This window comes from Talpa occidentalis, unplaced genomic scaffold, assembly GCF_014898055.3.
Source record: "Talpa occidentalis isolate TD23 unplaced genomic scaffold, MPIMG_talOcc4v2.1 talOcc4.14, whole genome shotgun sequence".
NCBI lineage: Eukaryota > Metazoa > Chordata > Mammalia > Eulipotyphla > Talpidae > Talpa > Talpa occidentalis.
In genome coordinates this window covers 34,614,514-34,641,280 of record NW_023601433.1, presented here as the reverse complement: position 1 = coordinate 34,641,280, position 26,767 = coordinate 34,614,514, and the positions used below count along the sequence as shown (strand labels likewise).

At 37.3% G+C, this 26,767-nt stretch overlaps 1 protein-coding gene across 1 annotated transcript in view; it reads left to right on the top strand.

The window, feature by feature from the left end:
• Window positions 1–26,767, top strand: part of PLD5 (phospholipase D family member 5) — a 405,751-nt gene that overhangs the window by 148,545 nt on the left and 230,439 nt on the right. The window contains 1 exon segment of the mRNA XM_054694923.1: window positions 13,134–13,270. Within this exon segment, the coding sequence (XP_054550898.1) occupies window positions 13,134–13,270 (137 nt within the window).

The window sequence follows — 26,767 nt, the reverse complement described above, 5'->3', positions numbered from 1 at the left end:
CTCCAACTCTGCTGCTAAGCTTTCCTGAACATATCATTTTATAAATGTGTGTGCAGTTGTGTGCATGTTTGTGTGTGTGTATGTGTGAAGATGTGTGTGTTGCTTTTTTCAAACAGCCAAGAGTACTACATCCTGCAAAAATCGTTCAGCTATGTGGGAGAAATAAATGCCAACAAAAATTGGAGAAGTAAATGCATATTTACATTTAAAATTTGATAAAGATCATGATAACAACTGCCACATTGCCATCCAAACTATCTCTGCCAGTTTGCTATCTTACCAATACTCACTTCTCTCTCACGAAGTATAGTTATCAGAGTTTAACTGTCAAACTCCTATGCAAAAAAAAAAAGGAGTACTATTTCTTTGTGAGGATGTTGAGAAAAAGGAACATTTATCAACTGTTAGTGGCAAGACAGACTCGTCCAGCCTCCATGGAAAACAATACGGAGGTTTATCAAAATACTAAAACCATCCAACAATTTCATTCCTAGGTATCTACCTAAAGAATCAAAAACACTCATCAAAGACACATATGCACTCCTATATTAGTTGCAGCACCTTTTGCATAGCCAGGTTATGGAAACAACTGAAGTGCCCAAAAACAATTGATAAGTGGATTAAGAGTATACAAATACCCCAAGGTTATTAAAAAAAATGAAATCTTGTAATTTGTGACAACATGGATGGAACTGAAAGAGATCGCAGTAAATGAAATGTTAGAAAGAGAAAGACTAATACCAGATGATTTCACTCATATATGCAATATCAAGAAATAAAAGAAAGGAACAAATGAAACTAAGTGAAAACAAACCCAAGAAACTTGGATGTAGAATTAAGGCTACCAGAAGAAGAGGGGGATGATGGTGGGAAAAGGGGAGAGAGAAGTCAATGAACTATGGTGGAGGACTTGGGGTGCCTTGGTGGTGGGTATAGTGTGGCAACATGTATCTACAGAATTGTGAATCTGCATCTCTGAATCATGTATGGTGTTGGAAACCAATGTTACCTCAATAAAAAAAAGTAATAAAAAATACACACTCTAATATGATCGTTTCATATATGTGAATTTTGCCTCAAAAAAAATAGAATTTTCAACATTAAGTAGTCTGGGGAACCCCTCTGCACATCTGCCCTTCAGGAAGTTCCTGAACTGCTGTACTTTGCTGCCAGCCTACCAGTTGCTCCCAGGGATCTGAGCAGCATTGTCAGCTGCCATGGAGGAGTGCAGCTCCTCGCCCAGGAAACAAGCTCCCAGGAAAAGGACAAGGCTCTTGGGCTGACCATCGATCTGGGAGTGTATCCAGGGAGGAGATGAAGGGGTTGCAGCAGGAAAGGGACACAGGGGCTTGGGGTGGCCCTCATCTAAGGGGAATAATTACTGTACAAAGGTGACTGATCTCAGAAAATAAAAATTTAAAAAATCAGAATTTTAAGATTTTTGTAACCAAAGTATACTTATTTAGAAGACTTACATTTATAGCCTTTAATTATTTTTTAAATTTCTCTATCTCTTTGCATACTCTGAGTCTTATATTTTCACTATTCTTTCAGTTCGACATGCTGATCTGATATATAACACTTTCCTAGGTTGATTTTCTGTCTCCTTTGAGTTTTCTACCATACAAATTATGATTTTGGTCTTTTGCATTGCTCTCTGGGAGTATGCTTTGACTCAAGTCAAACACACGAATTTTCTCTTGTTGCGAGCCAGCCGCAGCAGTCTGGGTGTCAGGGGTTCCTGAAGGATGGGAAGGCGTCGGCTCAATTGTAGAGAAAATGGTAAGGGAAGGGGGAGGAGGAATGAGGAGACGCAGACACTTGATCAGGGTGCTGACATCATCCTGCTGAGGGTCTCAGCAGCCCTTTATTTATACTAAGCAAATCGTGAGTACACAAGCATAAGGTAGGAAGGTAATAATCATCACATGTTCTTTTTTAGGAGCCGCCAAGGGTCTGTTTGCCTTCCGGCAGAGGTGTAACATTTATTATTCTTTGTCTTAAAGAAGGCACAGTTGCTAAACAAACGTTTTCAAAATAGTTATTTACTTTAAACAATTCAACAGTTATTTTATTACTAGCAAAAAGCCTATGTATCTGTAACTAACATTTCTAAGTTTGTCATGGTGAACGATTAACTATGGGCTAGAGGAAAACAAAGGGCGGGAGATTACTTGGGGGAAGGGAGACAAAGAGATGATTTCTAACTAACCTATAAAGTTTAGACTAACATATAACTAATTGATTAAAGTAAAAAACAGAAGGCTTTTATATAGAAATCATCATCTATAGTATATTGTTTTAATATTGATTTGATATTAAGGAACCAAAGGCCTGGAGGGTGTTAATGCCAGGCAAACCGCACAGACTCTTCCCTAGGCCCCAACTCTCAATGAAAGGAGGAAGTCTCCTAATCTAAACAAAGAGTTTTCTACCTATCACTCCTCTACTATCTAGTCAGCCTAGTTTCCGTATTTAACTTTAAGATCAAGGGGCAATTTTTTCTTCCATAAGGTTGCTGGTTGTTGTTTTAAGGAACTACAAATATTTCATCAGGGGTAGGGGCGGAGATGGTTATAGCCTTTGATTCTCAAAAATGGTCAATATGTGACATATCAGTAGTTGTAACATTGACCATTTCCGAGTGCGATATTTGTGCTGCTGTGATTACTAGCTCAATCATTCACAAAGTGCTGTTGACTTATTCTTGAATGTATACTCTAACAGCTATCATACCAATTGTCACATTCTACATCCTAGGGAATTAGCCTAAACAAACAGGATGAATTTAGCAGGAGTCAACTATGGCTTCTCCTGGTTTATCAGGAATTTTCTCATACTTGGAGCATGGCTCGCCTCTGCCACCCAACTGTTATCTTTAACTTTAAAGTAAAGGAATTTCTTTCTCCAATTAGCTCTTGCCTCAAGAGACCGCATCTCTGTATCAAAGACTTGGCTGATAGATGTTTACAACCTTTTGTTTCCAGAAGTTTTTTCACTGGTTAATGTAAAGCCAAATGTTGAATTGCTGCCTTTTTGGCAGAGGACTACTAATTTTATGAAAAATGTAATATTTGTATCATGCAGTGCCATTTGTCATCAAATTGGTTATTTAGTGATTGATCAGTATTTGCAGTTTTACTTTTAAATGCATATTTTTAGCAATGGTAGAAACTAGCCATAAACAAATGAGGAGAATCTTGGAGTCAGCTAACGAGATTCCTGATTTTTCAGAAATCTGCCCCATGCCCGGACTTTTGTCAGACGACATGAGTAGCGCGGCTCCCCATATTCTCTTAACCTGTATCTATTGTGATGTTCAGTTCATGTACTGAAATTTATAACTTTTAAGATCTCTAATTGGTTGTTTTTTCATGATACTTTTTCCTGGTGTTTCACTTTCTCCTTTCTCTTTCCTGAAAACTCAACTTACTCTTATTTTTAAAGGTTCATCTGTGTATTTTTTTAAGAACACTTTATTTATTTATTTACTTACTTACTTATTTTTTTCATTGAAGAACTGGGGTATAGGCCAGAGGTATGGGGGATGAGGATTCAGAAGAGACAGAGTGGGGAACAGAACAGGCAGATCTACTGAAATACACTGCTGAGGGGAGCAGTGGGTGAGACAGGAGAGGTCTGCTGCACCATGTGGGTTATTTCCCTGGCCAGGGATGGAACTAAGGCGATAGTGGTGATGGTGCTGAGAATTACCCTCTAGACCGCCAAGGAGGCCCTCTTCTGTGTCTTTTGCTTATTTTCTCCAAAATTTTTCTTCCATACATCTGGTTTTCCTCATAGTTTTGGAGACTTTTAGTCCTCTGCCCACCACTGTATTTGGCTAATACTATTTGCATGTTTAGGGATGATCACTAAGCACAAATATTTATCTCCAGGTTTTAGAGGAGCTGAATGCTACCCTACTGTATTGCAATCATGTGTTAGTAGTTTCATCCTGGGTTTCTTAGTTCTCTGAGGGAATTGTCCTATTCTCAGACTAACTTCTGACACAACAATTCTGTTTTATGCTGCTCAGAACAAGAGTGTAGGAGCCTCCCCTGGTGGCGCAGGTGGTTGAGCGCAATGCTGTGAGGCTGTCTGCAGCCTCTGCAGGGCGGGTTCGATCCTGATCCTGGCCAGCCAGCAAGATACCCACATGGCACAGCAGACCTCTCCTGTCTCACCCACTGCTCCCCTCAGCAGTGTATTTCACTCAGTCTGCCTGTTCTGTTCCCCTCTCTGTCTCTGGTGAATCCTCTCATCCTCCTGCGCGTCTGATCTGTATCCCTGTTCTTGTATGTGTGAATAAATAAATCTTAAAAAACAAACAAACAAACAAACAAAAAAGAACAAAAGTGTAGAAGGAAGGTGTGCTGGGGAAGTTGACTGGCTATCCTGATCCAATTACTGTTACCCAGCTTATCACTGTGTTGGTTATTCTAAAGTTACTTCTAGTCCCTTCTACCTAATGCCTCTATGTTTAGGACTTCCCTTTATAGCAGTTCCTATTTTCCTATGTGTGTCTTGGACTTTGAGCTCCTTGGTAAGTCTAATTTACATTAAATTTTCAAAATTTCTTATTCATAAATGGTATTCTTTTCAGCTGTTAAACACTGCTATGGAATTATTATGATGATTATTATTAGCTATCTGTTCTTCATTGTTCTTCATTTCTCAGACTTTTTTATAAGGTGGGGAGTAGGTACTTGGCTTAGTTGACATTCTCACTAAAAGTGAGTATTACTCTGTGGCCTGTTATTTTGAAAAGAAGCCTTTTGAACTACACACTATCCTCATTGCTAGGATAATTTGAGTTCATAGTGCTTAATTTATTGCATGTGTAATTTTACAAATAATTCTCTTCTGTGATGCAAATCAAAAGTAAAGTTTATAAGTAATAAAGAAATAAACAGGGTTACAATAATCACCATTTTGATTTTTAAACTCTTGCCATTTTTACCTTTATTCACTTATTCATAATCTAATATGTATGTATTTATTGAATTTGTCTTCAGGCCTTATGAATCTAGGCAAAATACTAGAACTCAATGAGCTGAATTTAGTGAAAGAGACCGAATGATAGAAAATAAAATAATGTGTTATCAAACAATGAATTTACATGTCCTTGAAAAGGAAAAGATCATCTAGTTTGCTGCAGAAATAATTTTCATTATTGGTCTGGTAAAAATAGAGAGAAAAAGGAACACCCTTGAGTGAGTGCATTGGGAGAACTCTAGTAGGCATGAAAAAAAAATGTAGGTGATGATTCATCTTTCAATTAAGGGTGATCTGATATTGATAGAGATCTTTTCCAAGTTTTTATGAGGAAGTTGAAAAAGAAAATTGGGAAATTCTTTCTTCCTATTGAGGTCATGGCCATTTCAGATCCATGTACTATTCTTTGGGTGAATAGCACTAAATAAATAGCACTGCTAAATGAAGGTACTATCTTGGTTCTCTAAGTTAGTGCATCATTAAAGAGTAGGGTAATTTTTTTATTTTTCAGTCTTTGGTTTTATTTATTTATTTATTTATTTTGGTATGAGGCTAATGCTGACTTCATAGAATGGATTGTGATATTTTGCACTTTTTCATTTTCTGGAAGATTTTGTGAAGACTGGTATTTTTTTTAATTTCTCAAATGTTTGACAAGATTCATCAATGATGCAACTTAAGCCAGCAGTTTCATTTGTTGGAAGGTTTTTAATTAAAAAATCATTTACTTTAATTAATGTAAAGGTATTCAGGTTATATGTTTTTTCTTCTATGAATTTTATAATTTAATGTCAAAGACTTGTCTATTTTATCTATACTGATGAATTCCCTGTCATGAATTATTTCTTAATATCCCCTTATTATCCTTTTATTTTCCCTAGAATCTGAAGTGATATTCTGTCTCATGAAGAAATTGGAAATTTATAACTTCTTTTCTTACAAGTATAGATAAAAGTTTGTCAAAAAAGATTGTCACTGTCTTCAGCAGGACACTTTGGGTTAGTCATATACAGGAATTATCTGTATATCTAGCCTGTGAGGACTTGGTAATAAATTAGAGTACTTCAGGAAGGGGTAAGAGAATAAGAAGAGAAAAAAATCCTAGGATAGTACCCTCAGAAATACTTAAATATATGTGGAAAGTAAACTGATATGTCTCTCAAAAGGATTTTCAAAGCAAAGCCCTTATGCAACTTGTAGGCTAGATTTTCTTACATGGTTCCATAATGTGGTCATTATTCAGGAGCTTGATAAGTCATCACCTAAGATTACTATGGGCCTTCTGGTTGATCTATTTCCTACGAGATTTTATCTAGGAATTCAAGTTAGGACCAAATCTAATGTCATAGAAAAGTCCTATGGTCCCAGGAATGCTTATCTTTAGAACTCTGAGCCTGAAGTTCAACTTTCATTTCTATATTAGTGGGTCACCATGGAAATTTGTTAAACAAAAATTCATAATAATATGGATAATGGTAATATATTATTATAACACATGGATTATAATACATAATATAGAATAATAAAAATAGTAATTTTTTTCTGGTTTGAGTTGATATTTATTTTTTCCTTTTTTTAATATTTTATTTTATATAATTCTTACATCATTTTTCATCTTTGCACAATGTATGCATTTTCATTTTGGTTATATTCCCCATACAATTGCATCCCCCCTTATTTTGACTATAGTTCTTCCTCTCCCTGCCTCTCCCTCCTCCCCACTGCCCCCGTAGTATGTCTCTGGTTTATAGTTGCTTGTTGATTTTGATTATTACTTTGTACTGATTGGTGTTTTTCCTGGTCTCTTATTTAGGTTTTCTAAATACCTGCTATGAGTGAGACCATCCGGTATTTTTCTTTTTCTTTCTGACTTATTTTGCTGAGCATGATCCCTTCTAGCTCCATCCATCTTGCTGTAAACTGCATGTGTTTATCTTTTTTGATTGCTGAGTAATATTCCATTGTGTATATGTACCACATCTTTTTAATCCAGTCATCTATTTTTGGGCATTTGGGTTGCTTCCATAGTTTAGCTATTGTAAATAGTGCTGCTATAAACATAGGGGTTCAGGTGCCCTTTGGAATTCCTGTTTCTGTATCCTTTGGGTAAATACCTAGGAGTGGAATTGCTGGATCATCTGGAAGCTCTATGTTTAGTAGGTCAAGAAATCTCCACACAGCTCTCTATAGTGATTTGACCAGTTTGCACTCCCATCAGCAGTGCAGGAGAGTTCCTTTTTCTCCACAACCTCTCCAACATTTGTAACCCACAGATTTATGGTCAACTAATCTTTGACAAAGGAGCAAAGAATATGCACTGGAGCAAAGAAAGTTTGTTCAATAAATGGTGATGGGAAAACTGGGTCACTACATGCAAAAGAATGAAGATTGACGACTACCTTACAAAAACCAACTTAAAATGGATGAAAGAACTAGGCATAAGACCTGAAACCATAAAATACATAGAAGGAAATATAGGCGAAACACTACATGACATGCACATCAAAGACATCTTTACAGATATATCACCCAAAGCAGTGATAGTGAAGGCAAAGATAAACAGCTGGGACTACATCAAATTAAAGAGCTTCTGCACAGCAAAAGAGACAGTAATGAAAACAAAGAGAAACCCCACTGACTGGGAGAACATTTTTGCACCCAACACTAATGAGAAAGGATTGATCACAAAAATCTATAAAGAGTTGATGAGACGCAACAAAAACAAAGAAAATAATCCAGTCAAAAAATGGGCAGAAGAACTATAAAGAAACTTCTCTGAAGAGGAAATGCAAATGGCCAACAGGCATATGAAAAAATGTTCAACATCACTTGTAATCAGGGAAATGCAAATCAAAACTACAATGAGATACCATCTTACACCAGTGAGAATGGCACATATTAAAAATAGTAATATTAATAATAAAATAACCATAGATAAAATTAAGTGGAAAGTGCAGTCAAGAAAAGAAAACAGGACCTCCCTGGTGGCACAAGGGGTTAAGCAGAGCACTGTGATGCTGTCCGCAACCTCTGAAGCATGAGTTGGATCCCCAGCCAGCCAGCGAGCTACCCACGTGGTGCAGCAGACCTCTCCTGTCTTGCCCACTGCTCCCCTCAGCAGTGTATTTCAGTTAGTCTGCCTGTTCAGCTCTCCACTCTGTCTCTGGTAAATCCTCTCACCCACCCACCTGCACCTCTGGCCTGTACCCCAGTTTTTATATGAATAAATAAATAAATCTTTTAAAAAAAAGAAAACAAAACAAAAAGGAAAATGTTTGACTGTAAAACAGATCTATAGATTTCTGATTTAAACACATGAATTGACTTCCTGGGTTGTCCTGAATTGCTGTGATTGGCTTGGGCAATAACCCTATATCTTTGAGTTTAAGTTTGTACATCTTTTCACATGGAAAGCTATGATTCTGTTTGAAAGAAAAAAAAAAACTTGTCAAGTAAATGAAAATTCTGAAAGTTTTGCACTTTTGCGTTTGACTTCTAGGCACATGTGCACAAATTCTTTATTGAGCTTATGAATATTAGAAAAGGCCAAGTTGGAAATATATAGTATTCTAATTTTTAATGTACTTTTCTCATTTAGAAATCAGATATTTCTTTTTCTGTACTGAGATACATTGTGTTTGATGGGGTATTGTTACTAGGCACGGTGAGGGGCACCCCAGGACCCTCAAACCTGCCTGCTCTAAATAGGTTCGCTGCCCATCACATCAAGACAAAACATAGTCTAATGCACAAGACCTTTAATGGAAAGGAACTTCAATACAATTACTGCGCAATAAAAAGAAGATAAAGACAAAGAATATAGTTTCCAAATCAAGCACCCAAAGTCCCCCATCCCCTGTGGGTAAATGCCCAGCCAAACAGGGTTGGCCCAAATCAGGGCTGCTGAAGTCCAAAAGTCTGCCACAATCTAAGGCACCTTCTGGTGGGTACCCATAGGAAGGCAAGTCTGGGGTGAAAGGATCAAATGAAGATAAACACTACCATTGTTTACCTCTCCACAGGTCTCCCACCCTTCTCTGTTTCAAGTGTCTCTTCCATGTCCCAAAGTCCCTGGTACAGGTCCAAGGCTGAGAAAAAAGCACAATTTCTTCACAAATTCTTCACAGCTCCATGGGCTGCCTCCCAGTCTCCTTGCTCTCTCTCTTCTTCCTTCCTTCCTTCTCCCAGTCCCCTCTCCAGCTTCTCCTCCCTGCTCAACTCCACCCTTCCTTGGGTGAGGGGGGGAACCTGGAACCTCCCCTTTCCCTGGGGACCATGTTACAGTATGATATAACAGACTTCTTCATTCACCAAGCAAGTAATTCCTTTCAGTTTAAATACAAATTACAATTTAAAATGAAGATTGTTTTATACTAGGTAATGACATTTCAAATTACATTTTATCTTATCTCTTATCTCTTTTATCTTATCTTTTATCTTATTAGGTCAAGCTCACTATTAAAGTTTAGGCTATAATCTTGTTTTGGGGTTCTCTTTAATAAAAACTGAACTTCTCCACATTCATTTCAATAAAAAACAGAGTTATGAGTTTCAAAGTGATTCTTAATCTGAAATGATCTTCTAAAGATTGAAAATGAATAATTATCTTGGTAACATGGTGTTTGATCTCATTTATTAGGTTTTTATGCTATTATTTTAATACAATTTTGGGAAAGAATTTTAAGAAAGTAGCGGTATCACCTTGATTATTTGAAGGAAACATTTAAAAATTAATATAAGAAACTGAACTTCTCTTCTTTGACAAATTAAAATGAAAATAACAGGCTTAACTGTTCCTTTTAATATAATTTGATAATATAGAATGGATAGAAGTTAATAGATTTTGTGAGGGTTATTACATTTAAATTCTTCTAGCAACATACTCCGTGTGTGTGCAGCATCAACATCTCCTGGGAAGTTGTTACAAATGTACAATTTTTAGCCCTGCCCCAGTCCTACTGAACCAAAAACTCTTACAGTAGAGCACAGCAATATTTTTTTTTAAAGATTTATTTATTTATGCATACAAGAGCTGGGGTATAGGCCAGATATGTGGGGGTGAGAGGAGTCACCAGAGACAGTGTAGGGAACAGAACAGGCAGATTGACTGGAATACACTGCTGAGGGGAGCAGCGGGCGAGTCAGGAGAGGTCTGCTGTGCCATGTGGGTTGCTCCCTGACCGGCCGGGGGATCCAACTCGTGCTGTAGAGGCTTACAGATTGCTTCATAGTGCTGTGCTTAACCCCTTGCGCCACCAGGGAGGCCCACAGCAATGTGTTTTAACAAACATTTCTGGAAATTTTATTGAATGCCTATGTTTAAGAAATGCTGCCATAATGTTCTTAATCTGAGGCCAGATTAAAATAATTGTTGAACATTGTTTACTGAAAACTTACATAATTGTTTACTGAAAATTATAACCTACAAAATTTTAATCTCACATTTCATTTCTCTCTCTTTGTCTCTTTATCTCCTACTTTTCTCTGTCTCTTTTCCCTCATTTCTCTACCTCTATCTTTTACACATATTAATAGTTTTGTCATATGTTTTGTTTCATCAGCTTTTAACTTGTTTCCCCAAAATATTTGAGGTGAACTTATACTACATTTACTTACTAACAAAAACAAACATTTATCCATTGCTATGTCTTGCACATGTACTCTTTGAAATACCTTATATAGAGTGTTTTATTTAATTTAATTATCAATAAGAACCTTATAAGGCAATTATAATTATTTTTAGTTATCCCCTCCTTTACATAGAAGGAAGCTGATTCACAAAGGCTGTTGCCCAAAGGGCTCCAACCAATAAGTGGTAGAATCCAAGCAATCTGGTTCCAAAGACTCAGCCCTCAATTAATTCACTGTGTTACTTCAGAGGAAAACTAGGGAGGAGTTGGAAATAAATTGGAAATAAAAAGGCAAGATGAATGCATGGACAAAACTACAGTTTTATTTAGTTGGTAAATACGGTTCATAAATTTTCCTCTAGCTCTAATAGAGACTATAAAAGGATGAGACACAAGATTTACCATTACCAAAATATGGAAACAAATCATTTTCAGAAAGCTCATAACTGTGTTTTGAGCAAAATACCTCCTAGTGCACATCCTCAGAAGTATACCATTATGATTTTAGTTTCATTAATTCACTTTGTATTTGTTTATATAACTTTTTTTTTCTCTGTTTAAATTTTTATATTACTTTCTTTCATCTTTATTAATTTTTGGACAGCATTTGATTTCTCCCCTCAGGTATAGTCCTCCTATCACCAGAGCACCCATAATCCATCATCATAGTGCTCTTCCCTCCCCTGTTTTGACCTCCTCCCTCCCTCCCCCCCTGCTGTGTGCCTCAAACCTATGGTCAGCTTAAATGTTTTGTCTTTTTCCCTGTTCATTTGTTCAGTTTCTCTACATTTTGCACATAAGTGGTATCATCAGATATTTATCTTTATCCTTCTGACTTATTTTTCTTAACTTCCAGCTCCAACCACGTTGTTGCAAATGATATGAGTTTATTTTTTTGATCGCTGAGTAGTATTCCATTGTGTATATATGCCACATCTTTTTTTTTTTAAAGATTTATTTATTTATATAAGAACCGGGGTACAGGCCAGATGTGTGGGAGGATGAGAGGATTCACCAGAGGCAGAACGGGGAACAGAACAGGCAGACTGACGAAATACACTGCTGAGGGGAGAAGCAGGCTCGGGAGGAGAGGTCTGTTGCGCCATGTGGGACCCTCTCTGGGGGCCAGGGATCGAACAGGCGCTGCAGAGGCCACGGGCAGCTTTGCAGCCCAGCACTCAAACGCTGTACCACCAGGGGAGGCCCTCCAATGAAGTTGTGTGTGTGTGTGTGTGTGTGTGTGTGTGTACATCAGCAAGAAAGTACTCCTGGCTGCTCAAGCAAAGATCAAACTTTTGTAAATGACCCTTAAAGCTGAAAAGACTTAAAACATTTCTTTCTCTTTGCTCATCCAGTTTTATCTAACAAAAAGATATGAGGCATAATAACTTGTCCTTGTGGTCATGGTTTCCACCCAGTTATCATGGCTCTCTTCTTCAGTTTTGGCCATGAACCCCTAGAGATAGGAATGTCCTGAATCAAAAATACATGGGTCTAAAAATGAGGATATGAGTGTTTTTTGACCAAATGGACCTTCAACTTTGTTTCTAAATGAAAACCTTATCAAGAGCATGAGTGTTGGTTATGATTGTGTTCAGTATTTTGAAATAAACTATGTCAATTAAATGACCCATGACGCTTGCATCTAAGAGATCTAATTTTTCTAATCAGAATGCAGAACACATACTGACGACCAGGGTCACCTCTAAGAGCAAAACAAGATGGAAAAGGCAAAAGGATACAGAAGTTGAATGAATTTGAGTGAGCCTGAATGCTGGTGGTAGTAACAGAGGACAGAGAAAAATAATTGAGCCTCATTGTTCCAATTTAATTTGCAACAATGGTGTTGCAGTGATATTTTTAGAATGATTTTTATTAGAAAGAAAAGGAATAAACTTGTTTTGAAATCATGATACAATTCTTGAATTATTTATTTATTTATTTATTTATTTATTTATTTATTTATTTATTTTAAATAGAGGCATGTTTTATTTATTTATTTGTTTGTTTGTTTGTTCGTTTGTTTATACATGCACTGGGTAGAGTCAGAAGTGCGGGAGGGTGAGAGAATTCACCAGAGCCAGAGTGGGGAGCAGAGCAGGCAGAAGGACCGAAGTACACTGCTGAGGGGAGCAGCGGGCAGCAGGAGAGGTCTTCGTGCCATGTGGGACCCTCCTCTGGTGGCCGGGGAGCAGCCGGGGATTGAACCGGCGCCACAGAGGCTGCGGGCAGCTTCGCAACCCAGCGCTCAACCGCTGCGCCACCGGGGAGGCCCCAATTCTTGAATTATTTAATAGAGTGTATCATTCTCTGGGTATTTGAAGGTTGTGTTCAGGAATAATCATGAAGGTCTTAGGCATTTTCACCCAGAAAGCAGTCCTTCTCTGGAAGTGATGAAAGCAATTGTTTCCCAAACAATTTTCAATGACATTTTGAAAAGCTGTCAAACCCGAGTATCCTAAGAGGAAAATGATCTGCTTAGGCTTTTTTTTTTCCTCTTTCTTTCAGTCCCAGCAGAAGTGCATTGTGGTCTTTGCCCTGGTGTGCTGCTTTGCCATTCTTGTTGCATTGATATTTTCAGCTGTGGACATCATGGGAGAAGATGAAGACGGACTCTCAGAAAAAAATTGTCAAAATAAATGTCGGTAAGAGGTAACAAACAAAAATTCTCTTTTGGGGGATGGGCAAGAAGACAAGAGGACCCTGGGAGCTAGCGAGAAAAAATGTCACAAACACTTGTGATCAACTAACTTGTCCTTGGGTTATTCTGAAACTTGAATTTTTGTCTACAAATGTTCTTACATTAAGGATGAGGGAATAAATGAATGAGTCAAATTACCTTGTAGTTTGAGCATATTCTATACAAAGGGATGATTGACAAAAAAATGAAAGTTTGTAACAATCTGCATTTCTGCAGATCTTTGAATATGAGGTTTTGATTTGTTCCATGATGAGATTATAAAAATACATACCCAAGTGGACAAAGAACACTGTGCTGGTTGTATCAGTTGGAAATTAAAACAAAATCTCAGGGAAAATTTCAGATTAAAGTTTGATATTAAATAAATCAGCATGTCTATGAGAAGACGCAGGCCTTCTCAGTCTTTTTCAGTTTACCACACAGTTTCATTTTTACCTGGAAATTATTTACATTCTATGTATGTATTATTTCTTTTTAGTGAATTTATTACTGTCTTTTTTTTTTTTATTGATGTAACAATGGTTTACAACATTGTATGTAATTTGGGGCTAGAAATTCACACCTCTTCATATGTACATTTTAACATAATTCCCAGCACCTCATCACTGATAATCTTCTACCATATTTCTTTGGGTCCCCTTCTCACTTTCTCCTTACCTCACACCTACCCCTTTGTTAGCTTCTGTTGTATAGCCAGATTTCTAGGGTACATTTTAGTTTACTTTTTCTATTCCTTTACTTTGTTCCTTTATTCTACAAATGAGTGATATCATCCAGTATTTATCTTGGTTTTTGATTTATCTCACTGAACACAAGCCCCTCCAATTCCATCTATATAGTTATAAATGGATTTTGTATTTTGTGATAGTTGAGTAGTATTCCCTTGTGTGTGGATATATGTATCTCCTCAAACAGCATCTGTTGTTGGCCACTTATGGTGTTTCCATAACTTGCCTATTGAAAACACTGCTGCAATGAACATAGGAAAAAACATATCCCTTAAAATTACTGGTTTCTATTCTTTTTGTTTTCCATGCTTTTGTTTTCATAGTTATTTGAACTGTTTTTAATTTCAATTTCATTTATTTCTTCTAACTTATTATTTACTTTATTAAAAGTCACCTAGTGACTTTTGGTTTTCTTTTTCTAGAGTCGTGAGATGTAAAGATAAGTTATTTATTTGATCTCTTTCTTATTTCTTGACATGGACTTATATTACTATAAACTTCCCTCTTAGCACTGCCTTTGTTGTATCCCATAGGTTCTAATAACTGTGTTTTTATTGTCATTTGTCTCCCCCTGTTTTAATTTTTCCTTTGATTTTATTGTTAACATAACATTCAGCGACATGTTGTTTAGTCTCCACATATTTGAGCTTTGTATTCTTTCTGTGGTTGATTTCTCTTTTCATGCCATTGTGGTCAAAGAAGATACTTGAAATGATTTTAATCTTCATGAACTTATTGACACTTGTTCTGCAACCCCACATGTGATCTTGGGTAAAGTATGTTACATGTGCACTTGAAAAAAAGATGCACTCAGCTTTTGGGGGTGGAGTACCCTTTGAATGTCTATTGAGTTCATCTGTCTAATTTATCATTTAAAGCTGTTGTTTCTTTGTTAATTTTCCATGTGACTGATATGTTCATTGTTGTAATGGGGATTTGAAGTTCCCAGTACTCTGTATTGCTGTTAATGTCTATTTTTAGGTTTCCTAGTAGTTGACTTATTTATTGTGGCTTTCCTTTGTTTGGAGCATGTATGTTGATGAGAATATGTCTTCCTGATGAACTGAGACCTTTATCATTTACATAATGTCCATTATCATTTATCATTTACCTTTATCATTTACATAATGTCCATCCCTTACCATTATTAGCTGGAAATCAATTTTAATGTAAATATGTAAATATGTAAATGTAAATATGGCTATTACTAACTTTTTTAGGTGCCACTTGCTTTGGGGTTTATTTTCTAACCTTTTACTTTGAGCCTACATTTATTTTTGGACCTCAGATAAGTCTCCTGGAGACAGTGGAATGTTGGATATATTTTTTTAAAGATTTATTTATTTATGCATACAAAAACCAGGGTATATGCCAGAGGTGCGGGGGTGAGAGGATTCACCAGAGACAGAGTGGGGAACAGAACAGGCAGACTAACTGATATACACTGCTGAGTGGAGGAGCAGGCAAGCCAGGAGAGGTCTGCTGCATCATGTGGGTAGCTCCCTGGCCGGCCTGGGATTGAACTTGTGCTGTAGAGGCTGCGGATAGCTTCACAGTGCTGTGCTTAACCCCTTGCACCACCAGGGAGGCCTCAGAAGGTTGGATATTTGCTGATTCAACTAGCCACTCGCTGTCTATTAGTTGATGAGTTGAGGCCTTTGACATTTAGGGATATTATCAATATGAAAATATTAATTGTCATTTTACTATTTATTGTCTGACTGTTTTCACTGTTTTTCCCTGTTCTTTTGTCCTCTTCCATTGTATTTTAAAACTACCTTTATTTTGTATTTGCAATCCATTTTATCCTGTTTTTCTCTAGGTGTTTTTTAACCTAAGTTTTCCATGTGGCTTATGTATAGTTTTATATATTTAAAATCTGTCTAAAATTGAAAGCAAATTAATCTTTGGTTTATTCTGCTAGATCATATTTTATTCTCCTCTTTTTTCTATTCACTGTTTTTGAAGACATTGCTTTTATATGAGGTTTCTTTTCATTTTATAACAGACCCTTTAATATTTCTTACAAAGCCTGTTTAAACGGGATAAATTCCTTCAACTGTTGTTTGACCTTAAAACTCTTTATTCAATCCTGAGTGTAGACTACTTGGGTAGAGGATTCTTGGTTTGAGGGTTTTTTGTTCAGGGCTTTGAATATTTCATGTTCGTCCTCCTTGACTGTAAGCTATCTACTGAGAAAACCCACTGATGATCCTATGGGGATCCCCTTATATCTCTTATATGTGATTCTTTGCTTTTCTCTACCTGCTTTTAAGATTATAAATATAGATATAGATATACAGATATACAGATATATAGTGCATTTTCCATTTATGGAACTCTGGAACTCTGTTACCTTCCCCAGTTTAGGGAAGTTTTCAGCTTTTATTTCTTCAAGTAGGATTTCTGCACTTTTTATCTCCTCTCCTTCTGGAATCCATATGATGTGAATATTGTTTCTTCTGATTCTGTTTCATAGGTCTCTTAGGATGCTTTCATTTTTCTTCCTCTTTTCTCTTTTTTTTGTTGGTCTTTTTGGATGATCCTGTCTTCTGTCTCACTAATTCTTTCCTCAGTGTCATTGGATCTGTTACTGTAATTTTTATTTCAACTACAGCATTCTTTCTATCTATGATTTGTTTAGTGCTTTTTTCATACTTTCTCTGTCACTGTTGTATTTATTATTTTGTTCATTTCATTGTTTTCTTAATTTCAGTAGGCATCACTCAGATATTTTGCTCTTTATTCTTCTGGAAGTTTGGTTAAATCCACAGAGGTAGATATCAGGGTATTGTCGTGATCCAGATATTGGAGTGAATGATTCTATTTCCTCATTCTATTTGGTGCTCTGATTATTTCTATGAAATAAGTTAGATTGTTTTCCTTCCTAGTCCTATTATAACTGTCATGAGGGCCTCTCTATTGGCCTAGGAGTTAAGTCTCAGTGTGTTCAACACTGTGCCCTGAGTTCTATCCCTGGCCAGGGAGCTAACCCACATATGGCACAGCTGACCTCTCCTGTCTCACCTGCTGCTCTCCTTAGTAGTGTATTTCAGTAGATCCGCCTGTTCTGCTGCCCATTCTGCCTCGGGAGAATCCTCTCATCCCTGCACCTCTGGCCTACACCCAGTTCTTCTACACACATAAGTGAACAAACAAGCTAACTAACAAACAAATAAATAAATAAATCTGTCATTAATTAGAATTATGGACCCAGGGTATGTGCTAGGGTGTTGGCCTTGGATGCCATATTTTCTGTTGTTTTGTTGGTTGAATCTATGTCTTCATTCAGAATGATGCACAGAGTCGGCTCTGGGTGGGTATCCAAGTGTTCATTCAAACTTCATTATACATACTAGGGATACAGGTGTGTGGAGGTTGCTAAAGATTAGTAGGGGCATATGCTTTAACCATTTGAGGAGAGAGAGTTATCTGCAATCACTATTTGGTTAAAGCATGTCAAGGCAGACTTCCCCAATGGCATTCGCCTTGAAGCCCCAACCTGCAACTACCCCTTGGTTATAGCCTGGATTCTACAGGTTTGGTGGGAAGAGCATGGAGCCAGTCCAGGGAATGCAAAGAGGGAAGAATTGGGAGCTTCTCCTGTTCATCAAAGTCAGTCGGGGGCCCCTTGCCGAAGGCTGCCGTTTCCCTGGGAGACCTGCTGCTGGCTATAGCAGGGAAGCAATAGGGATTATCTTGGGCATAGGCAGTCACCTCTCCTGACTTACCACACCAGGCACAGATATCCTGGTACCCCATTATTCTGTAGGCACTCTCTGGCTGCACAATCTTGGAACTGGAAGCCCAGAAATTATTCATAGGATAGTCCAGTGCTTCTCCCTATTGTTCCAAGCAGTCGCAGGCCACCAGGGTGCATTTTGTTTAGCAGACTGGAGGATGAGATTGTACTCTGTGGCCTGGGGCTGGATAACCCCTGGAAAGCTCTGGAGATCTGAAGGGGAAAGAGTATCACTCCCAGTGTCCAGGCACCATTCCTGACACACTGTGTCTTAGTCTGTCCTACCCTTTTCGATGGACTCTGTCTCTTCTTCCTGAAGAGACAGTTGTCTTCACTCTCCTGATTCTGCTCCAGATGTGGATGCTCCCTCCAGATGCCAATCTACCATGCCCGTGGATCACTCAAGGATCCTGTCTGTCCACCATCATCTCTGTTCTCCTCTTCAGTTATATTAATTAACATTTCTCTGGTCATTCCCAACTGGCAAAGCCATCAGAGCATGTTGTTCCTGTAAATCTTCTCATTTAACTCTTCTCTGAGCCTCAACTTTTTTTTAAGTCAAGGAAGGACAAAAAGTAACAAATAGAGGACATATATTTTTATATAGGCATTTCTGCAAAGCTAAAGTGAGACACCAAAATTATAACAGTTATTATGAAGCAGAGCTTATAATGAATTCTAATATAATTCCCTGACAATTGGTCTGAATACCCCTCTTTTCTAGCTTAAAATCAACGACAACCTGGTAATGTATGTGTTTATCCCAAATAGTTTGTCTTAAGGGTTGACTGTCAGGCCCGAAAAATGTTTGACAAAGACAAGTGAAATGTTGTTTTCCTTTATACATTGTAATTTAGTTACCAGGCAACAGTGTTATATACAAAAGAAAAAAATACAAGCATACATTTTAAATTAATTTCTTTATTTTGAAAAGGTCTTCCTAAATATGTTTACTTTTGAGACTGAAATTGGGAGAGCAACAATTGTTATTGGGCTAATAAGGAAAATAATAGAACTACAACAGATAATCATCATCTTTCTCCTGAAAACCCCATCTGCATCAGTACTGTGTGCTAATGTTATTACAGGAAAAATATAAATATTCTGTGGGCAAGAAGCCAATGCCCCCCCCCCCACTCCTCATTCTCACACAATAATGAAAACTGTTTAGTGCTTTAAATGGCAAACTCTGGCGCTTAGGAAACAACTTGATAAAGGTCAAACTCTAACAACTTCTGTAAGACAAAATACCAAGAACATTTTAACACATATTACCATGTATTGGTAGTTTTCAACAAACAAAGAGGGAAGCTTTAATTTAATTTAATTTTTACATTTAACTCATACAACTGGAATTTGAGTCTGGGTAATTCGTCCACCTCAATCAATAACCAAATCATGATGATTTAACACTTCTTGTCCCTCCAGATATAATGTCATTCCAATTACCAACTACTCTGCCTTCTTTCCCCTAAAGAGTTGCTGCCATCTCTTCAAGAACTTGCAGTCCCCATAGATCTTCCTTTCTTCTGCAGCCTCTTCCTCTCTGTGTTTCTGTTCTACATTCTCAGCCATGAAATAGGCACTTGTTTTATGTCTGCTCTGGTAGTATATGGCTTCCCTCTAATCTTATCCAGAGGTGCTTTTCCTTTTTCTCTTCTTTGTAAAGCACAATATAGTGTCAGGGGAACCTCAAATATTTGTACTCCAATTCAGTCCCAGCCTCCAGCATACACAGCGGGACAATTCATTTCTCTCAACATCTTTCAATCATTGTCATATTAATTTGATGCTACTTTCATACATCATCTACATACATTATTATAGGTACCTTCTAACTTGCAGGACTCTCTCGCATCTTTTTTATACCTGATAGACCTCCCAACTTATAGTCCCATTCCCTGCTATCATCCTTAGTAATAATAAAATGCACTTTCCAACATACTAGGCTTAATCAGTAAATTTATTACACACTTCACCTTTGCATTTAACAGGAAACTATTCAAATTACAAGTTAGCCTACTGCAATGAAAAATAATGGACTTTGAACTCAGAAAGATATGGATTCAAAAAATTTTTTAGCATTAATAATTCTGTTTATTTATTTACCAAAAGCACCACAAATTTAATAATGCACAAAATGAGATATAGTATATCATCCTGGGGGGGGGCCCATGAACGTGCAATGGTTCTAGCTGAACATGTAACACTCACCACCTCTGTCTTTCACAAATAGGGAAATCCACATATATTAAATGTAAAGCAGAAAACATATCAAAGATGTAATTCCAGTGATGTGTTACATTCATGTAAGCAGGTATGTGGCCACATGTATTCTTCTTTTTTTATTTTGTTTTTTTTTATATTTTATTTTTAATTTATATATTTTACGTAATTTTTCATTTTTGCATAATGTATGCATTTTCATCTTGGTTATATTCCCCATACAATTCCCACCCCCCTTATTTTGACCCTAATCCCTATTCCCTCTCCCCTCAAGGTGTGTCTCTGGTTTGTAGTTGCTTGTTGATTTTGATTTTTACTTTATTGCAATTAGTCTTTTCCCTGGCCCCTTATTTAGGTTTTCTAAATTCCTGCTATGAGCGAGACCATCCAGTATTTTGCTTTTTCTTTCTGGCTTATTTTACTGAGCATGATCCCTTCCAGCTCTATCCATGTTGCTGCAAATTGCATGAATTTATCTTTTTTGATTGCTGAGTAATATTCCATTATATATATGTTCCACGTCTTCTTGATCCAGTCATCAATTTTGGGACATTTAGGTTGTTTTCATAGCTTTGCTATTGTAAATAGTGCTGCTATAAACATAGGGGTGCAGGTGCCCTTTTGAATTAATGATTCTGTGTCCCCTAGGTAAATATCTAGGAGTGGAATTGGAAGCTGGATCATACAGAAGCTCCATCTTTAGCAAGTTGAGGAATCTCCACACAGTTTTCCATAGTGGTAGGACCAGTTTGCATTCCCACCAACAGTGCAGGAGAGTTCCTTTTTCTCCACACCCTTGCCAACATTTGTTGTTGCTGTTTTTTTTTTTTTTTAATATGTGCCACTCTCACTGGTATAAGATGGTATCTCATTGTAGTTTTGATTTGCATTTCCCTGATTACAAGTGATGCTGAACATTTTTTCATATGCCTGTTGGCTATTTGCATTTCCTCTTTGGAGAAGTTTCTTTTTAGCTCTTCTGCCCATTTTTGACTGGATTATTTACTTTGATTTTGTTGAGTCTCTTCAGTTTTTTGTAGATTTTTGTGATCAGTCCTGTATCATTAGTGTTGTGTGCAAAATTTTTCTCCCAATTGGTGGGGTGTCTCTTTGTTTAGATTACTGTCTCTTTTGCTGTACAGAAGCTCTTTAATTTGATGTAGTCCCAACTGTTTATCTTTGCCTTCGCTGTCACTGCTTTGGGTGATGAGTCTTTATTTATTATTATTTTTTAAAGATTTATATATTGGCCCTCCCCGGTGGTGCAGCGGTTGAGCTCTGGGTTGCGAAGCTGCCCGCAACCCCTGCAGCGCCGGTTCGTTCCCTGGCTGCTCCCCGGCCACAGGAGGAGGGTCCTGCATGGTGCGCAGACCTCTCCTTTCATGCCCGCTGCTCCCCTCAGCAGTGTACTTCGGTCCTTCTGCCTGCTCTGCTCCCCGCTCTGGCTCTGGTGAATTCTCTCACCCTCCCGCGCTTCTGACTGTACCCAGTGCTTGTATAAATAAATAAATATATATATATTTTTAAAAAAAGATTTATACTGCTGAGGGGAGCAGCGGGCGGCAGGAGAGGTCTGCACGCCATGTGGGACCCTCGTCCGGTGGCTGGGGAGCAGCCAGGGAACGAACCGGCGCTGCAGGGGCTGCGAGGCTGCAAGCAGCTTTGCAACCCAGCACTCAACCGCTGCACCCCGGGTGATGAGTCTTTAAAGATGTTGCTGAGGTGTATGTCATGCAGTGTTTTGCCTATATGTCCTTCTATCAGGTCTTATGTCTACTTCTTTAATCCATTTTGAGTTGGTTTTTGTGCATGGTGTGATGCAGTAGTCAAGCTTCATTCTTTTGCATGTAGCAACCCAGTTTTCCCAGCACCATTTATTGAACAAACTTACTTTGCTCCAGTACATATTCTTTGCTCCTTTGTCAAAGATTAGTTGACAGTAAATCTGTGGGTTTATTTCTGGATTTTCTATTCATTTCCGTTGGTCTGTGTGTCTATTCTTATTCCAGTACCATGTGGTTTTGATTATTATGGCTTTGTTGTATAGTTTGAAGTCTGGGAGTGTGATACCTCCATTCCCTTCTCTTTTTTTCAGGAAAGCTTTAGCTGTTCAGGGTTTTTTGTGGTTCCATATGAATCATCAGTATTTGTTCTATTTCTTTGAAGAATGTCATTGAATTTTTTTTGGAATAGCATTGAATCTGTAAATTGCTTTTGGGAGGATGGCCATTTTGATAATGTTAATTCTTCCAATCCATGAGCAGGGGATGTCTTTCCCCATTTCTTTGTATCTTCTTCTATTTCCTTTAACAGTGTTTTATAGTTTTCTTTGTATAGGTCCTTTATCTCTTTAATTAGGTTTATTCCCAAGTATTTGATTTTTTTTTTGTTTCAATAATAAAAGGGATGGTTTTCTTTATTTCTTCTTCTTCAGATTTATTGTTTGGTATAGAAAGGCTACTGATTTTTGTGTGTTGATTTTGTATCCTGCTGCCTTACTAAATTGATTGATTAGCTGAATTAGTTTTTCTGTGGAGTTTTCGGTGTTCTCTATGTATATTATCATATCATCAGCAAATAGTGATATTTTGACTTCTTTCTTCCCTGTTTGGATTCCTTGTATGTCTTTCCCTTGTCTTATTGCTCTGGTTAGCATTCTCAGTATTATATTGAAAAGCAGTGGTGAGAGCAGACATCCTTGTCTTATTCAAATTTTAAACTTACTGATTCTATAAGTTTGGGCAAGACATTAATTTTATTATTTCACTCATATATACTCTCACAGCCCTAAAGTACCAAACAAGAGTTAACATACAATATAGTTAATGAGACTGATGTGGTAATAAACTGTGTTCAGAGCTAAATGGGAATATCAGAAGAGTTTTGGGAAAGTGGCCTGACAGTAACAAAGTAAACCTGGCTTTAGACTGTGATCCAAAGACCAGATTCATTTATCTTAAAAATGGTAGATTTAAAGAAGCATTTCTCTCACAGGGTAAGAAGTTCTGAAAGAAATAAATACTAGCCCTATAAAATAAAAAAAAAAAACTATATCAAGAAAATTATAAGAAAATAGGTTCATTGTGTGAAGAAATGAGTTGATGAAGAATGAAAAAACGAGGAGAAGATACAAAATAAAATCTCTAAAGCTGTTTTTTGCCTTTAATATTCATAATTGCTGTGGATTAAGTATCTCAGAAATCCATTTATAGTACAGGTACTCTAGGTTTTCAAATTCTTTGGCCTTCTCCTGGGGTGTGTGTGTAAAGGGTTCAGTAAGTTATATAACAGCTTCACAAAACTATCACCTATGTATGTATGTATCTATCCACTGTCTATCATCTATCTATCTACCACCTATCTATATATCACCAACCTCTCTACCAATCTCTTCCTTCTTTCCAAAGAGTCCATATATTCCCCTTCTTTTTTTAAAAAAAAGATTTGTTTATTTATGCATACAAGAACTGGGGTACAGGCCAGAGGTGGGGGGCATGAGAGGATTAATCAGAGACAGAATGGGGAACAAAACAGGCAGATGTACTGAAATAATACTACTTAGGGGAGCATCAGGCAAGTCAGGAGAGGTGTGCTGTGCCATGTGGGTAGCTCCCTGGCCTGGGGTTGAACTAGTGCTGCAGTGGCTGCGGATAGTTTCATAGGTTTTTTCTTAACCCCTTGCCTCACCAGGTTTTGTCTTAACCCCTTGTCTTAACCCCTTGAGTCTCACACATCAGAATTGAACATTTACTCTTTTTGAATTGGCAGTGATTTTCTTTTTTTTATTTAAATATTTTATTTTATGTAATTCTTACATGTTCTTTCATCTTTGTACAATGTATGCATTTTCTTTTCGGTTATATTCCCCATACAGTTGCACCCCCCCCTTATTTTGACACTGCTCCTTCCTTTCCCCACTCCTCCCTGACCCCCCCACCCCCCAACCGTGTAGTGTGTCTCTGGTTTATAGTTGCTTGTTGATTTTGATTTTTACTTTGTATTGATTAGTCTTTTTCCTGGTCTTTTATTTAGGTTTTCTAAATTCCTGCTATGAGTGAGACCATCCGGTATTTTTCTTTTTCTTTCTGGCTTATTTTGATGAGCATAATGCCTTCTAGCTCCATCCATGTTGCTGTAAAATGCATGTGTTTATCTTTTTTGATTGCTGAGTAATATTCCATTGTGTATATGTACCACATCTTCTTGATCCAGTCATCTATCTTTGGGCATTTGGGTTGCTTCCATAGCTTAGCTATTGTAAATAGTGCTGCTATAAACATAGGGGTGCAGGTGCCCTTTGGAATTCCTGTTTCTGTATCCTTCGGGTAAATACATAGGAGTGGAATTGCTGGATCATATGGAAGCTCCATGTTTAGTAGGTCCAGAAATCTCCACACAGCTCTCCATAGTGGTTGAACCAGTTTGCACGCCCACCAACAGTGCAGAAGAGTTCCTTTTTCTCCACACCCTCGCCAACATTTGCTGTTGCTAGTTTTTTTAATATGTGCCATTCTCACTGGTGTGAGATGGTATCTCATTGTAGTTTTGATTTGCATTTCCCTGATTACAAGTGATATTAAACATTTTTCCATATGCCTGTTGGCCATTTGCATTTCCTCTTCAGAGAAGTTTCTTTTTAGCTCTTCTGCCTATTTTTTGATTGGATTATTTTCTTTGTTTTTGTTGAGTCTCATCAGCTCTTTGTAGATTTTTTGTGATCAGTCCTTTATTGTTAGTGTTGTGTGCAAAAATGTTCTCCCAGTCAGAGGGCTTTCTCTTTGTTTTTGTTATTGTCTCTTTTGCTGTGCAGAAGCTCTTTAATTTGATGTAGTCCCAGCTGTTTATCTTTGCCTTCACTATCACTGCTTTGGGTGATGTGTCTGTAAAGATGTCTTTGAGGTGCATGTCACATAGTGTTTCACCTATATTTCCTTCTATATATTTTATGGTTTCAGGTCTTATGTCTAGTTCTTTAATCCATTTTGAGTTGGTTTTTGTGTATGGTGTGAGGTAGTGGTCAAGCTTCATTCTTTTGCATGTAGCGACCCAGTTTTCCCAGCACCATTTATTGAACAAACTTTCTTTGCTCCAATGCATAGTCTTTGCTCCTTTGTCAAAGATTAGTTGACCATAAATCTGTGGGTTTATTTCTGGATTTTCTATTTGATTCCATTGGTCTGTATGTCTGTTCTTGTTCCAATACCATGCAGTTTTGATGATTATGGCTTTGTAGTAGAGTTTGAAGTCTGGGAGTGTGATGCCTCCATTCCCTTCTTTTCTTTAGGAGAGCTTTGGCTATTTGAGGTTTTTGGTGATTCCATATGAATTTCATCAATAATTGTTCTATTTCTTTGAAGAATGCCATTGAGATTTTTATTGGAATAGCATTGAATCTGTATATTGCTTTTGGTAGGATGGCCATTTTGATGATGTTAATTCTTCCAATCCATGAGCAGGGGATGTCTGTCCATTTCTTTGTGTCTTCTTCTATTTCTTTTAACAGTGTTTTATATTTTTCTTTGTATAGGTCCTTTACCTCTTTTGTTAGATTTATTCTCAAGTATTTGATTTTTTTTGTTTTTATAATAAAAGGGATTCTTTTTTTTATTTCTTCTTCTTCAGATTCATTGTTTGTGTATAGGAAGGCTACTGATTTTTGTTGATTTTGTATCCTACCACTTTACTAAACTGACTGATTAGTTGAATTAGATTTTCTGTGGAGTTTTTGGGGTTCTCTATGTATATTACCATATCATCTGCAAATATTGATAGTTTAACTTCTTCTTTTCCTATTTGGATTCCTTGTATGTCTTTCTCTTGTCTAATTGCTCTGGCTAGGACTTCCAGTATATATTGAAAAACAGTGGTGATAGTGGACATCCTTGTCTTGTTCCAAATCTTAATGGAAATGCTTTCAGCTTTTCCCCACTGAGAATGATATTGGCTGTTGGCTTGTCATAGATGGCCTTTATGATGTTGAGGTATGTCCCTTGTATCCCAAGAATTTCAAGGGCTTTTATCATGAATGGGTGTTGTACTTTGTTGAAAGTTTTCTCAGTATCTATTGATATTATCATATGGTTTTTATATTTCTTTTTGTTGTTGTGTAGGATGACGTTGATTGATTTTCGGATGTTGAACCATCCTTGTGTCCCTGGAATGAATCCTACTTGGTCGTGGTGAATTATCTTATGGATACATTGTTGGATTCTAATAGCTAAAATGTTATTGAGGATATTTGCATCAGTGTTCATTAGAGAGATTGGCCTGTAGTTTTCTTTTTTTGTGTTTTCCTTGTTCAGTTTTGGTATTAGTGTAATGTTGGCTTCATAGAACGTGTTTGGGATTATCCCTTCCTTCTCAATTTTGTGGAAGAGTTTGTGAAGGATAAGCACTAATTCATCTCTGAATGTTTGGTAGAATTCATTTGGAAATCCATCAGGTCCTGGGCTTTTGTTTTTGGGGGAGGTTTTGATTACCATTCAATTTTGCTGCTTGTAATTGGTCTGTTTAGGTGTTCTATTTCTTCTTTATCTAGCTTTGGGTGATTGTAGAGTTGTAGGAATTTGCCCATCTGTTCTAGATTGTTGAACTTGTTTCCATATAACTGTTCATAGTAGTCTCTGATTATTCTTTTGATTTCTGCTGTGTCTGTTGTGATTTCTCCTCTTTCATTTGTGATCCTGTTTATTTGTGCTTTCTCCCGTTTTTCCTTTGTGAGCCTGGCTAAGGGTTTGTCTGTTTT